This window comes from Alexandromys fortis, unplaced genomic scaffold, assembly GCF_014885135.2.
Source record: "Alexandromys fortis isolate MF-2015 unplaced genomic scaffold, M_Fortis_MF-2015_v1.1 scaffold_183, whole genome shotgun sequence".
NCBI lineage: Eukaryota > Metazoa > Chordata > Mammalia > Rodentia > Cricetidae > Alexandromys > Alexandromys fortis.
The window spans coordinates 704098-718791 of record NW_026068079.1 but is presented as its reverse complement, the minus strand read 5'-3'; the positions used below and the strand labels follow the sequence as shown (position 1 = coordinate 718791).

Genomic DNA, 14694 nt, shown 5'->3' with positions numbered 1-14694 from the left:
GTGCCTTTTTTTTTAAAATACATTTTTATACAATATATTTTGATCAAATTCTTCCTCCTTCCCAACTCTGCCTAGATTCTATCTCCCTACTCACCCAACTTCCTGTTCTGTTCTGGGCACTTCTTTTGAACATATTTTCACAGGGCAGTTTTATGCTTTTTTAGAATTGAACAATATGCTTCTTTTGCTCCATTTTTTGTTGTTCTCATATCTTGGGTTATTTTATTAGTGATTAGGATAACTTTTCTGTTAAGGGCAGGTAGCACTGGTTTTCGATCTATAAGAAGTCATAGTGTTATTCTATTCCAACACATTTCCAGAAAGCAGCCTGCTATTCCTGCTTCCCTCCTTTATCCTGGCATGATTATGTTCATCACTACCTACCTTTCTTTATTTGATACAGTCCATTGTCTGTGTAGGTAGAGAAGGTCCAGGAAAATGAACGAGAGGCAAAAAGCCTTTGGTCCTCCACCCCGACTCCGAAATCCATACCTGGGTCCTAGCTCATCCTCACTCCTCCAGACAAAGTCGCCAAACTTCTCATAGTGAGAGTTGTAGTGGTGCTGGACCCGGAAGAGCATGGAGGCAGAGACCTCCATCAGTGTGTTGTAAGCTGTCTGCTGTTCTTTGCCACTGGTGTAACCATTGTATAGATTGTAGATCTTGTCTGCAATCTCTGAGGGAGGAGAAGCACAGAGCACATGATTGACAGTAGAGGAAAAAGGGGTGATGGATATGCTTTACAAAAAGCAAGGCATAGCTGGGTGGGTGTTCACCTGAGTGGTTCTTGGTGTAGAGGAATCTCCATTGCATTTGAAATATGTCATTGGTTAGTTGAGTTCAGTTTTCCCATGCCTAACTAAAGAGAAGGACATGTCCTCTACAGGTGCACTGAATGAACTAAGTTAGAAAATGAATGCAAAGTGCTTAGTGTAGGGCCAGGCAGAAAGTCAGTATGTAGAGTCTAAGCTCAACTGAAGGTAATACCTCTGTGCTAAGGCAACTCACAGAGATGCTTAGCCTCAAATACATTCTTGCCTTCTCTCTTTTGCTTCACCTCTGAAGTGTTCTCAATGTCTTTCTGCAGCCAGGTCTGATAGATCTCTGTTCACGAGCCTTGTAACAGAAGTCCAGATTCTTTATATTGCCTTTCAGGGCCATTCCCAGTCCTCTGAACTCCAATTAACCAATGTGATTTCAATGCATCATGTGTAGAGGGCATATTGCTTCAGCTCTGAAGGCTCTGACCAAAATGTGGGTGTGTCCCCTCTTCATTATTAGCTTAACTGACCTCAGAGAATCGAAGGCACTTGGAGTTAGGATAAGAAAAATACCTAATTTGTACTATTTTCTGTTCTAATTTTTTAAAACAGTTTATCCATTGTTTTAAAATAATATAGGAACTATCCAGAAAACATCAAAATCTATTTGTCTCAAGGCTCAGGAGCTCATTGGCTCCTCTTATGTACTAGCACATAAAACATTATCACTAATCTCTTTGCTAAATCAATAAAAGTTTGTGTCTCTCCATCAACAAGGTAAAATTCCAAAGGGTACAAACTCGCCTCTACTACACTGATGGGACCAGTTCGTTGGAGAAATGTTAGCACAATGTAAGGCACTAGGACCTATAGCTACCACCACCATTTTCTAGTCTACATATAAAAACTATATCTACATATTGCCAAAGTATATTGTCAGTTTGATTGACTACTGTATTAGTTTTAGATGTTCTTATCTAATGTTTTCAACTTCAAGGATGAGGAAAAACTAAAAATAAACAAAAAAGTTTAATTTTTTATGTTAAATTTGATTGACAGATACCAGTGGTTGTCCAGGCTTGAAAGTTCCTATTGTATGGAATGGAACAGTGTGCTATGAAATGATAATGTCACCAGGGGTATAAAAGGATGAAATAGTCTTCGAAGTGTCACTGACTTGCCAGCTCTGACTTACACACACACACACACACACACACACACACACACACACACACACACATTAAACTGGTAAGCTACTATGGCTAGAATACGTACTTAGCCCTCCCTATGGTTGAGCAAATCTGACCATTAGTAAAGATATTGGTTGTCCATCTCAATTTGTTCCTCCTTTATTATGACTAATTAATTCTATTGTTCTTTCATCCCCAACCTCTCCTCTCTCACTGTGGTAGGTAGTGTCTTTTGGGTACAGAACTTAGAGATGAAAACGTGGAGCTTCCCTGGAAAAGGCAGAAATGAGCCACCAACCTTCTGCCTTGTTGTCATCCACCAGTGGACAAGCTGTCCTTAGAGTCACTGTGCTGAGCTCCGAGTGCCTCCCTCGAGTATCTACAGCATACAGAGTGAACCTGCAACACAGCAATGCAACACCAGAGTGAGACTTTCCAGAAGGACCCGGGAGCTGAAAGGAAAAACAGAAAACCATGGCCACAAGGAAAGTTCCTGAGAAATCAGGAGTGTGTAAGCTGCTAGAAGATTGTTTTTAAAATAATAACAATTATAAAATTATAAAGCATATATCAAGTGTTAAATGCCTCCCAGGTTCTGTGCATTTAGTCTCCTAATTTACAGTTATACAAACCTGAAAGACAGAGATATATCATGAATCATCTTTTATAATAAAGATACTAGACGTTAAAATGTATATCTTTTCTTGGAGTGGTTGTTATTGAAGGCAGAATAGAGGTCTAGATCCTAGCAGTATGAGTCTGGGGTGTGAGAAGTAAGCCTCAATGATTTAGACTTTTGGATGAATATGCTCATTTACATTCAATATATTCGTTGATTAGTTCATTCATTCATTTGTTCATTCATTTTAAAATTACTTACTGAGATCCGTGTCCTGGGAATTTCTTTGGGAAGCTAACTTTTTGAACAAGAAATCAAGCATAACATCAATCAAAAGCTAAAACAACAAAATCCCCAACAGAACAACCAAATGAGGGCAAATGTGATGAAAAATACAGCAAGTTTCCTTGGAAAAGAGCAAGTGGGAGTGTGGGCTGCATGAGCTTTTAGGAGAAGATAGTCTCTGGATGCCTTTCTAAGTAATGAAAGTTTTAGCTAAGCTCTGAACAATGAGAAAGAAATGATATATGAATGGAACATGAGGCGAAGAACATTGCAAGCTCAGCAAATGTGAAAGAACTGTAAAGGAATATTTGTAAATGCAAAGGCCCCGAGGAAAGACCAGATGGAGGAATAGGCAGCTGGGGTAGCCAAGACAAAGTCAACTGAGAAGGAAGGATAATCAGAAGCCATGACAAGAAATTTGGAAATTATTCTAGCTACAAGGCAGGTCTCCACATTCTTATTTTTTCATCTAAAACTCTATGCTACCTAGGTGGAATTTAGCTCAGCCTGTGGTCTGAGCTAGATAGAACTGGTCACACCAGGCCTGGTGGATTTAGAGAACAGAGCTCCTTTGAGAGAAGCATCTGTGAATCTCTAGGAGGTCCTATGGCCCTTACTCTCTTCAGGTCTGAGCACTGTAGCTTACATGAAGTAAAGGAAGGAGATGAAAATACTTTTCAAAGACGGCAATAGAAGGGCTGTGGATGTCAAATAAGATGAAATATCTTGGGGTAACTCTAACCAAATAAGTGAAAGACCTGTATTACAAAAACTTTAAACATTTGAAGAAAGAAATTAAAAAAGACACCAGAAAATGGAAAGGTCTCCTATGCTCTTGAATAGGTAGAATTAATATAGTAAAAATGGTGATCTTACCAAAAACAATCTACCGATTCAATGCAATTCCCATCAAAACCACAGCAAAATTCGTCACAGACCTAAAAGAACTATGCTCAACTTCATATGGAAAAACAAAAAAAACCCATGATAGCCAAAACAATCCTGTACAATAAAGAAACTTCTGGATGCATCAACATCCTGGAATTCAAACTAAGTCCAAATGGATCAAAGACCTCAACACGCTGAACCTCATAGAAGAGAAAGTGGGAAGTACACTTGAATGCATTGGCACATGAGACCACTTCCTAAATACAACCCCAGTAGCATAGACATTGAGAGCAACAATTAATAAATGGGACCTCCTGAAACTGAGAAGCTTCTGTAAAGCAAAGGACACAGTCAACAAGACAAAATGGCAGACTACAGAATGGAAATCAGTATGGTGATTTCTCAGAAATCTATAATCTACTTCAAGACCCAGCAATACCACGTTTGGTCATATACCCAAAGGATGCTTAATCATACCACAAGGACATGTGCTCAACTGTGTTCATAGCAGCATTATTCACGATAGTCAGAACCTGGAAACAATGTAAATGCCCATCAACCAAAGAATGGATAAAGAAAATATGGTACACTGACAAAGGCACTGGGATTTGTCTCTACTGTATGCACTGGCTTTTTTGGGATCCTATTCTTTTTGGATGTATACCTTGCTCAGCCTAGATGTAGTGGGGAGGGCCTTGGACTTTCCATAAGGCAACGTGCCTTACCATCTCTTAGGATTAGAGGGAGTGGGGTGGGAGGGTGTGTGGAGGGAATGGGAGGAGAAGAGGGGGTGGGAACTTGGGTTGGTAGTTTTTTAAAGTAATAAAAACATAAAAAATAAAAACAAAACAAAAACGAAAATGTGGTACATTTACACAATGGAGTACTACTCAGAGGTAAAAAATAATGACATCTTGAAACTTGCAGACAAATGGATGAATCTAGAAAAACTGTATTGAGTGCCATAACCTAGACCCAGAAAGACAAATATCATATGTACTCACTCATAAGTGGCTTTTAGACATAAAACAAAGTAAAATCAGCCTACAATCTACAACCCCAGAGAACCTAGACAATGAAGAAGACCCTAAGAGAGACACACATGGATCTTAGTAGGGGGGAAAAACAGACAAGGTTTCTTTAGTAAATTGGGAGAGGGGAGAAGGAAAGAAGGGAAGAAAAGAGGGGAGCAGAAAAAAATAAATAGTGCAATGAAAACAATAATATATAATTGATAAAAAAAAATGGCAAAAGAGAAGGTTTGTGGATATGAGAGAGCGCACTTAGCTATGATCCCCTTCTCTACCAGAAGAACAGGCAGATGTGTGAAGGGGATAGAAAGCTCCCTATGTTCAGTGGAAAGGCCTGTGTCCTACTTTCCCTCTTTCCATTCTTGTTTACTTGGCACCCAAGATGAGCTCATAGAAGGACTTAGTGCCATGACTATGAAGCTGCAGAACAGTTAGTCCTGATTGACTGTGCATATTGGGCACTTAATAAACATACATGCCTTGCCTTGTGATTTATTATCACATTCTAAGACATTAATATGATTCAAGCGCTGAGCTAAACATTTAATAACCAAGCAATTCTAAAGGAGATGTCCAATTAACCTCTTTATTTTATACTTGAGACCCAGAAAGGAAAGGCACCTTTCCCAGAATTACACAGTGATTACCAAGACTGACAGTTTAAACCTAGATTTATTTGACTTCAAAGTCCATGATTAAAATTGCTGCCAACTACTGTCTTCTGGAACCAGATCCGCAGATATCGACTATGTACAGATAAAATTCTACCTAGCTGCACTTGTGGAACCCCAGCTATGCTAAGGCAGTGCCACCTCAGATGTCTTTCTAGTTTTATCAAACCATTCTAAAATAACCGTGCTTATAATCTCCTTGTTTCAGGAGAGGAGATCTAAGGTAGAAGAATAAGAAATCTATCTGTCCAGAGTCACAGTTTTGAGAGTAAAAAGCAAGCCTGTGGTCTGCTGTAGTGTAGACCTTTTTGCTCCAAGTTACTCTCTTCGCCAACATTCACTGGCTGACCCAGTCTGGACTTGATGATCTACCTAGGCCCTCCCAACTTTGACACTCCATGATCCTTGTTTGCATACAAGGATTAGTGAATAGCCGCCTCTCAGTACAAAGGAAAACGTTGATATTAGGGAAAGGAGCCTGGTTTAAAGATGATAAGACACATTTTATTCCAGGTCTGTGCCTTGTACTGTGTCTTTGGGCAAGTCACTTTATATTTTTGAGCCTACTTTATCCCTGTGTTCCAAGTGTCAATGGCAGGTAGATTTATTCATCCCTCAGGTTCAGTGTTGATGGACACAAAAATTAAGTGCTCTCCGGAAAGCCATGTAGAGGGGCAGGGATAAGATAAAGAAGAAATTCTGGAGCTAGATATGCTGAAATACTCTGGAGGCTGAGGCAGGAGATTTGGGTTCAAAGCTAACCTGGTCTAGATTGTCACTCTGAGGCTATTCCTGGTAGCATAGTAAGATCCAGGGCAAATAAAATAAAATAAAATAAAATAAAATAAAATAAAATAAAACAATAAAGACAACAGAAGAAAACCTTCTTCACAAAATGAAGAAAGCAAAAAGAAGAAACAAACTCTAGAAATTGAGACTAGGCAATTTGCCAAGTCAAAAGGAAAGATCTGTATTGGAAAATGCCAGGTAAGCCCTTTCCATCTGCATGGCAGCTCATCTAGAAGCTGCTGAAGGTAGGGCTCCAATCACAGCCCATCGATACAGCAAGTGTGCAGCTCAGCGTGCCTGTTTGCATCACTGAACACAGCACAAGTCACTCAATGTTTGTATAAATCAGTGAACTTGAAAAAACTGCATCTCATTCCATACTTGCAGTTTCCCCACCAACAGAATGGAAAAAAATTTACAGCTTATTGTTATCTCCAGGGTTACAAGGAATGAAGCATGAAGAATGGCTTGCAGTTGCAGACTTTTATAAAGACCATGTATACAGTAATAATCTGTGCAAGAATACATATTTTTGAAAAGTATTTTATTTGAGCATGAATAGAAGATATAGTGCAATGGAAGAACGACTAGACCATTGTCGTGAGTGCTTAGAAGCCTCAAGGCAGAAGATTTAGAAGATGTGTAAGGCTTCTTTCTCATTGGCCATTTATGTTTTCATGACGCTCTGTTTTCTCTGCTTCTTTAAGCAGCATCAAGCAGAGTCAATAATACCATGCTGGTGAAGAAGTCTTAGAGCGGTTTTGTCTTTTTGCAGTTTGTATCCAGGTCTTGTATATGACAGGCCAGTGCTGGATCACTGAGCTATACCCTACACCATCCCAAATCCATCCTGAAGAGTGAAAGGTGGGTAGGAACCTCATATTTTCCATCTGAAGGCAGAGAATTCTTCAGGAAGCTGTATTACCATCACTGACTCTCAGCTTTCTCCCGTGTAGAATATGGTGACACAGGTTGAGGATCGGGACTGAATGAGATGTCATAACACTAAGCATGCTTTAATCATGGGTCCTTAAAGAGTAGTTTTGACTTTTGCTATCACAGGAACTAAACATGTCAGGAAAAGGACCAAAGAGAGGAAGCCTTAGGCCACCCTGTTTGATGTGTGTGTCAGAGCGGTGGGGCAGAGAATGGGAGAGCAAAGGAAGGTATCAACCACACAGGTCTGGGTCAAAAGTCATAAGGCCATGAGCTTTCTGCTTGTCTCGGCTGTAATTGCAGAACTGCTCCACAAACACATCTGAAATCTGTTAGGAAGTCAGGCAAGGGCGGGGGCATTCTTCATGAGAGGGAGAAAGTGCCAGAGCCTGTTTGAGAGGGAGGATAGCCCAGCACACAGTCAGACATCTATGCTTCCCAGGGATTACAAAAGCATCATCTCCATGCTGATTGGTTCTGCTATGCTCCCTGTGAAGCAGAGTGGAGCTCAGTAATACAATGGAGGGAAAACCATGGAGCTCCATCCTGTCACTTAGAATCCTCATTTCATAGATGGCAAAAGGAAGGCTGAAATGAGAAATAAATTCCACAGGGATCCACAGCGATTACATTCAAAATAAAGACCCCAGCCCCTCCAGGTCATCCTTCAGTATCCTGAAATATCGTAAGCAAGTGGCCAACTTAGGTCTATGTAGAAGTTTTGGCAGTAATAGAAATGGATCTAAGAGTGAAGTTTGCAATAGATTTCATAGGAACTGAAAGCACTAGGCTCAAACCATCGCTCCTCCAAGTACTGACCTTGTTTCAGAGGAAAATCATCAGTCTATGTGGTTGAAAGCCAGAGTCTGAATACACCATTTCTAGACTGTACCTTAAAGTAACAGGGTCCTCTGCACGAAGAATGCACTGTGAAACAAAGGGATTTGCTTGAGCTGACTACTCACATGCCAAAGGTTGTTCTGTGTTTTTTTCAGCGTCAGGACAGTGCCACCCTCTTGAGCCTGCCATCATCTCCAGAATCATTTATCATTCTCAGCTATGGCTCTTTGATGTTCATTTATTTGCTCAACTGCACCCTTTCTCTGAACCCAGAGAAAGACCTGGCTAGAAGATCTTATTTGCTAATCTTAGCTTCCCAGGTAGGGTGGATCCGACAGCCAGCTGATCCAGGAGATGGAAGCCACCATTTTACTTCCTGTTTTCCAGATCCAACTCTGGCTAGTCCAGGGGCTTTCCAGATAGGGTGGATCCGATGGCTGGCTGGTCCAAGAGTTTCTCAGGTAGGGTGAATCTGATGGCTAGCTAGTCCAAGAGTATCTCAGGTAGGGTGAATCTGACGGCTGGCTGGTCCAAGAGCTTCTCAGACAGGGTGGATCCGATGGCTGGCTGGTCCAGGCTGGTCCAGGAGATGCCACCTTTTTGTCTTTGTAGGTGTTGAATCTTCTGGCTGAGTCACTCTTCTTCTTTGTCCTTGAAGCATTCTTCAGACTTTATCCCTTTCAGGAAGTCTGTTTCTTACCCCTCAAAAAAGATGAAGGGCCTGCATAGTTCTCTACTTATCCTTGAGTTTGTGTCTTCTAGACATAACAGCTCTCTGTAAATACTTAAACCTACTAACTCAACAACCATCAAATACTAGCCAGAATGAGCGACTTCCATCTCATGCTATTAAAGGCAAAGCCCTTGTCGGGAAATGAACTTTTCTATCTGTCAAATGAACAAAAGATGATTAGATTGAGGGATTCTAGGGAAAAGTAGAAAGAAGTTGGTAATTTGGTTTTCACAGAGAGTTCCCTGTTTATTAGACTTGTGTAGATTTATTGCAACTTACTCACCTATAAATTAGAAATCATAATGTTAAAACGTCCCATGGGGAGGGGAACTGGTTTACAGCCAAAAGTGGTAGAGAGCATGCTGGCCTGAGATCCAGCATGTACTAAATAATCAATGAACAATAGCCCTTGGTATTGTTATCACTGACCGATATTATTTTGCTTCTTTCAGAGGCTCTGATTTCAACCCCACTTGGAGGGAGAAGCCATCCTGGAGATCAGAGGTAGATGTGGGGTGAGCTGTTTCAGGTCCCATCCAAGACCCCCAGACCTCCTAGAGCAGGGCTGAGAGAATGAAACTGAGAAGTTAATTGACAGTGAGAGCTTCTCATGAATCTGACAGGGGGTAAGAGCAGGGAGGGAGCCCCAGAGGCCCATGTCAGCCTCATGTCCCCTAGAGTCCACGAGAATGTGTTTGAAGTCTCAGAGCCAACGCCTGCTCTTCCCCAGCCACCGCATGATTTCGGCGTTCTGGGGAGGCAAACGTCTCTTTGCTGATTTGAAGGGAAACAGATGTTTCCAGGCCAGAGGCCCCAGTCTTATAAAATGTTCCTTCCCCAGACAAGGCTTTGGCAAGCAACTTCCCATTAGCTCACACCCACCCCTTCACCTCTCTCCCCCTAGCCCTCTATCCCCCCCCCCCCCGCTTTTGCCATGGCTTTACACCCTGCCTTCCCAACACAATGGGGTGGTGGGGAAAACATGAGGGTTCCAAGAACAGATCTGCTCTAAGCAGCTGGATTTAAGGCAATCCTAACTACCCTTCTGTGAGTCTCAGCCTCAAGGCTCCACAGTAGGGGATGGAAGCAATATAACCTATGAAGGTGGGTGCGATCTGATAGTCTAGATTCAGAGGATTTTCTTCTGAGATAGAGTTGTTATCCCATCCAGAATGTCCTTCATGTTAGTCTCCTATGAAGAGCATGGACTTGTAAATTAAATTATTCTAGTTTCCAGTCTGAGCTGCACCAGTTACTGCACTAGTGATACACTTTGTTTTCCGTATCTATAAGATGGGAACCAAAGTTCAACCTTATGAGTTATAAAAAGGAAACTAGAATTCAATCTACTTAACCATAGTTTAGAAGACTTATGAAAGGAACACTGTACTTTCTCCTTTGCTAACCTTCGTAGTGTCCACATCATCCAAGGAGTAAACGGGGAGCAATGTTTGCAATTGAATGCTGTAGGAAGAGTCTTACTCCCATGATGGCAGTGAGACAGGGAGGACAGGGGCTGGAATGGGCTCTGGAACCTGACTATCTGGGTTCAAATGTTCGTTCTGCAAACTAGCATACTTAAGACACTAGGTACGTCAAGTATTCCCTCTATTCTTCAAAACATGAATGATGACATTCACACCAGAGGGATACTATAACTGAAGCAATGCCTGGTATATGGTATGGACTAAGTGTGTATGAAGTGTGTCTTTAAATTATTAATATTTTCTAGGATGAAATAAGTTCTATCCTGGAATTATGTTTAACCTAGGATTTGGAGTTTGCTCAAGAGTGCTTTGATCAGAAGGGCATAATGGTAGAGATGCTATGTGATGACTGTCTGTTGTACAAGCAATGGACCTTCCTTCTGCTTACTAAAACATCTCACTTGGAATCCTGAGCCTCTAATAAGAAATCTAAATACTGCCCCTAGAATAGAAGGAAGCCAAGTCAGACTGTGGTGGTGCATGCCTTTAATCCTAGCACTCAGAAGGCAGAGGCAGGTGGATCTCTGTGATTTTGAGGCTAGCCTGGTCTACACGAACTAGTTCCAGGACAGGTTCCAAAGCTATAGAGAAACCCTATCTCTAACCCCCTCCCCCTGCAAGAAAGAGAAGGAAGCCAAGACACATAAAGAGGTTGCATTGTGAATCTTAGTCGTTTTGGGGCCTGGGAAACATAGATCATTTCATCCCAAGGACTTGAGTCAACATAAGTTGAATTAGTTGTACCCAAGATGCCACATTTCATGAAAACTAAAGAGCCCTACTTGTATATGGACTGAAGTTTAGAATTACAAAATTCATGTGCAGGACAAAATAGCTGTACGAAGCTTCAAAGTTTAGGAGGCCTTTGTTAAACCATAAATAGTAACTGTGAAAACCTACAAGCATGGAGAGCGTGATTGGAAGCTACACTTGACTTTCTGTCCACATTTAAAATAATGCTTTAATGGAAAGCAGTTTCTTTCTTTTTTTAAAGAAGTGTTTTCTACTTCTGCCTTAATACTAGAGGAGAAACAGGAGTGACTGACAACAACCATAGAGCTTAGAATCTGTGCTTCTAGGTCCTAGAAGCAAGGAGAACATTTATAGACCTTGATGGAGAATTATGGGAGTATTTAATGAAATAGTTTTACTTACGTTTCCTCATTTGATCCCAGAGTTACAAATTGTTCCCATTGAACACATAGACTCAGAGTGTTCAGGCAACTGGTACGAGGTCATAGCTATTCTAACATAACGTTACCTGTTGGCTGAAGGCCTAAACATCGATTTTAAAAGTGATTCTGAATCAGTAGCATAGATTTGGGAAAGTTTTGGACATGACAACTATTGGGCAAATGATCTTGAGTGGGTGACAGAATTCAGATGTCCCAAGTTTCCCCCAACTGAGCCCTCATTGCTAGGCAGTGTCTTTGGTTTCCTTAGTCCAGGAATACCAAAGTGAAATGATGGACTGTGTAAGAGAAGGCTGCTGTGGGCCCCGCTTTTGTCACATGCATCCCACTTACCCTCAGCACCAGAGCTCAAACCTTACATTGTCCAGGTCAGGCTAATAGCCCATACACTCTACCAATATCAATTTTAGTTCTATTGTCTGACACAGAGACACCATCCAAATAGCCAAGTAAAGACTCTAGCTAAATGGTTCAACCTCTAGAACAAACCATTCTGGGTAGTGGCTGTGAACCCCAGGTTGGAGTGAATGTGAGGTAGCACGTGACTGACTTCTATAACATTTTGAAGATTTCCTTTAATTATGTGTATGCGTGACAGTGAGGGGAGGGTATGTATGTGCACAGGAGTGAGCATGCCCACAGAGCAGACAGGAGTAGCTCAGGAGCAGAGAAGTAGACATGGATTCTAGGTTGTCTCATCATTAACTAGCTATTAATTACACAGCTTTCATGAGATATCTCTAATTTTCTGTGCCTCAACTACTTTTGATAAGCACCACAGGGATATGATAAAGGAAACAGGCAGGTATTATGGATGTGAAGTGTCCTTTGAGATGGCACCTATATCAGGATGCCTACCCTGCAGAGGTGTCGAGAGGGCTTGCACCGCTGTCCTCTGCTAGGAAATAACAGAGGTGTGCAGGATTAAAACCACTTCTAATGTGGCATGCAAGCCATGCAAATTTGAATTGAGTGTTTCAAAACTACTAAGTCATTGATAATAATTCAGTGGGGTCCAGTTTAATCACTCAAATATCAGTAGTCTTTACAAACAGACAGAATTACTAGGCATTCGTTGGCCACAGATGAGTGTTGAGTCACAATCAGAGGGGTTATGGTTTATTAGAAGAATAAAATTCATGTTACCATATTTTCACAGAGAAGAGATAGTGTCCACTGTCGGTACTAATATCACTCTCTTGTCAACCCAATCCAAAGTCTCCATTTTTTCCCCATGGTAACTTTGTGCATCAAATTTTATTAAAGCTCAGAGAAGAAAAGGCCAAGCACAAGCTACTGATACAGATTTACCCCTAAACACTGAGCTGGAAATGTTGGCCACATAGGGAGTTTGGTGCCAGCATGTACTACATGAAACTCTGTTTCAAAAACAAAAGAAAATATAAGGAACTATTAAATTGGTTGGCTAGAAGGTCTTTTCTAATTGCGATATATATGGCAAACCTGTTAATTTCAGACTTCGTCATAATTCATGTATGCCAAACAACCACGTCTTCATTCATACATTTGTGTGTGTGCTATATGCATGCTCATGTGTGTATGCATGTGCATACATGCAAGTTCTAATGTATCTGGGTACATGTGTGTGCACACACGTGGTTGTACACATGTGGAGACTTGAGGTTGCTGTGGGTATCATCCTCAATCGTTCTCCACCTTCTGTACTGAGATGTAGTCTCTCAGTCAAACCCAGAGCATTTGGGTGCAGCTTTTCCAGCTAGTTCTAGACGTTCTTATCAAAATCAAACTAGAATTTCTATTATAACTGAGCAATTCTATGCACAGACTGAAAAGAATTGTGTACATATTCATGGAAAAACTTGCATGGGGAATTTCAAAGAATTATTCTTAATAAACAGAAAAAGTGTAAAATGACCCAATTATTCATCAATTGATGGATAAACAAAATCTGGTACAGCCATATAATTGAACATTATTTGACCATGAAAGGGAATGTGGTTCCTACTCAAGCTACAGTTTCACTGAACCTTGACAAAATTATGTTATGTGAAAAAAAAATCAGATCTCTAAGATCAAAAGTTGTATGATTCCATTCATATAAAATGTATGCAACAGGGAAATTTCTAATGATAAAGAACAGATTAGTGGCGGCCAGGAGATGAATAGGGGGTAAATTCCTTTTTATTTATATGTGAGGAAAATATTCTGGAATTTGTGTGATGTTTGCTCAACTTTATAAGTATTTGAAGTCTAAAATAGTATGTGAATTATATCTAAAAGAAATCTGTGTGGAAAACGAAGGAGGTGCTGTGTGGCTTGGCAGTAAAGTGTGCTTAGTATGAACATAGCCAAGAGTTCAATCTCAGGAACACTACCGTAAACAGACAAGGAAGTCAGCAGCCTGCCTGGACAATAGTGGCCTTGGAGGGTGTTTGGGAGCTGGTTCTTCTTTATTGTTCTTGCTGCAACCCTGTCTCAAATTTCATGCAACCAAGAGCTTTAGTTAAACAGAAAATTGGAAACCTTCACTGGAATCCCAAGTGAACAGTCGTATCATTGGCTTCTTTGTGAATGTGGGAGTAGAGAAGTGCCCTGGAGCTGTTAGAACCCTCAGGTCGTACAGAGCTGTACTTCACAGCCTGGGGGTAGGGGGCAGGGCAACTCAAACGATCTCTCCTTCACCGGGGTCACCTAGGACCATCTGTATTTCAGATATTTACATTATAAATTGTAACACAAAATTACAGTTCTGAAGTAGCAACAAAAATAATTTTCCAGTTGGGATCATCACAACATGAGCTGCTTAAAAGGGTTGCGGCATTAGGAAGGCTGGGCACCACTGCTCTAGAGCCTAGGTGTGGGCACGTGAAAGGAAAGATCTTTCTAGATTAAAGAAACATCTCTGAACATCGTGCTCTGACACTGGTGAGCAGTTAGTCTCTGTAAATCTTAGTTTTTATGCCAAGAAAATGGATGAAGTTCCCCTTGACTCAAGGGGTTACTTGGAGGATTCTTTGTGGGTGGATAAGATATTCTTTGTCCAATTTTTGACAAATGGCAATAGGCTTAGATTTCCTAATCATAAGATTCTATTCCGGATCTCCTGGCTCTCTTGAGTGCTTTTCAGCTAGTGGGCTTCACCTTGAACCCCAGACACACTGCAGCAGCCTGTGCTGGCTCTCTTACTTCCTTGGAATGTTCTCACCCCAGTTCTTCCTGCATCTCCCTCACATTCTGTGGTTAATACTTTGTTTCAATGAAGTTCCCTTTTAAAATTTCAACTAGGTCA

General features: G+C 41.1%; 1 protein-coding gene across 1 annotated transcript in view; it reads right to left on the bottom strand.

Moving 5' to 3' along the window:
* Nucleotides 1-14694, bottom strand: part of Astn2 (astrotactin 2) — a 671847-nt gene that overhangs the window by 10892 nt on the left and 646261 nt on the right. The window contains exons 19-20 of the mRNA XM_050121817.1: nt 2250-2350; nt 493-676 (exon numbers count right to left, since the gene is read on the bottom strand). Coding sequence (XP_049977774.1) covers nt 493-676; nt 2250-2350 — 285 coding nt within the window. The remainder of the gene's footprint in view (nt 1-492; nt 677-2249; nt 2351-14694) is intronic.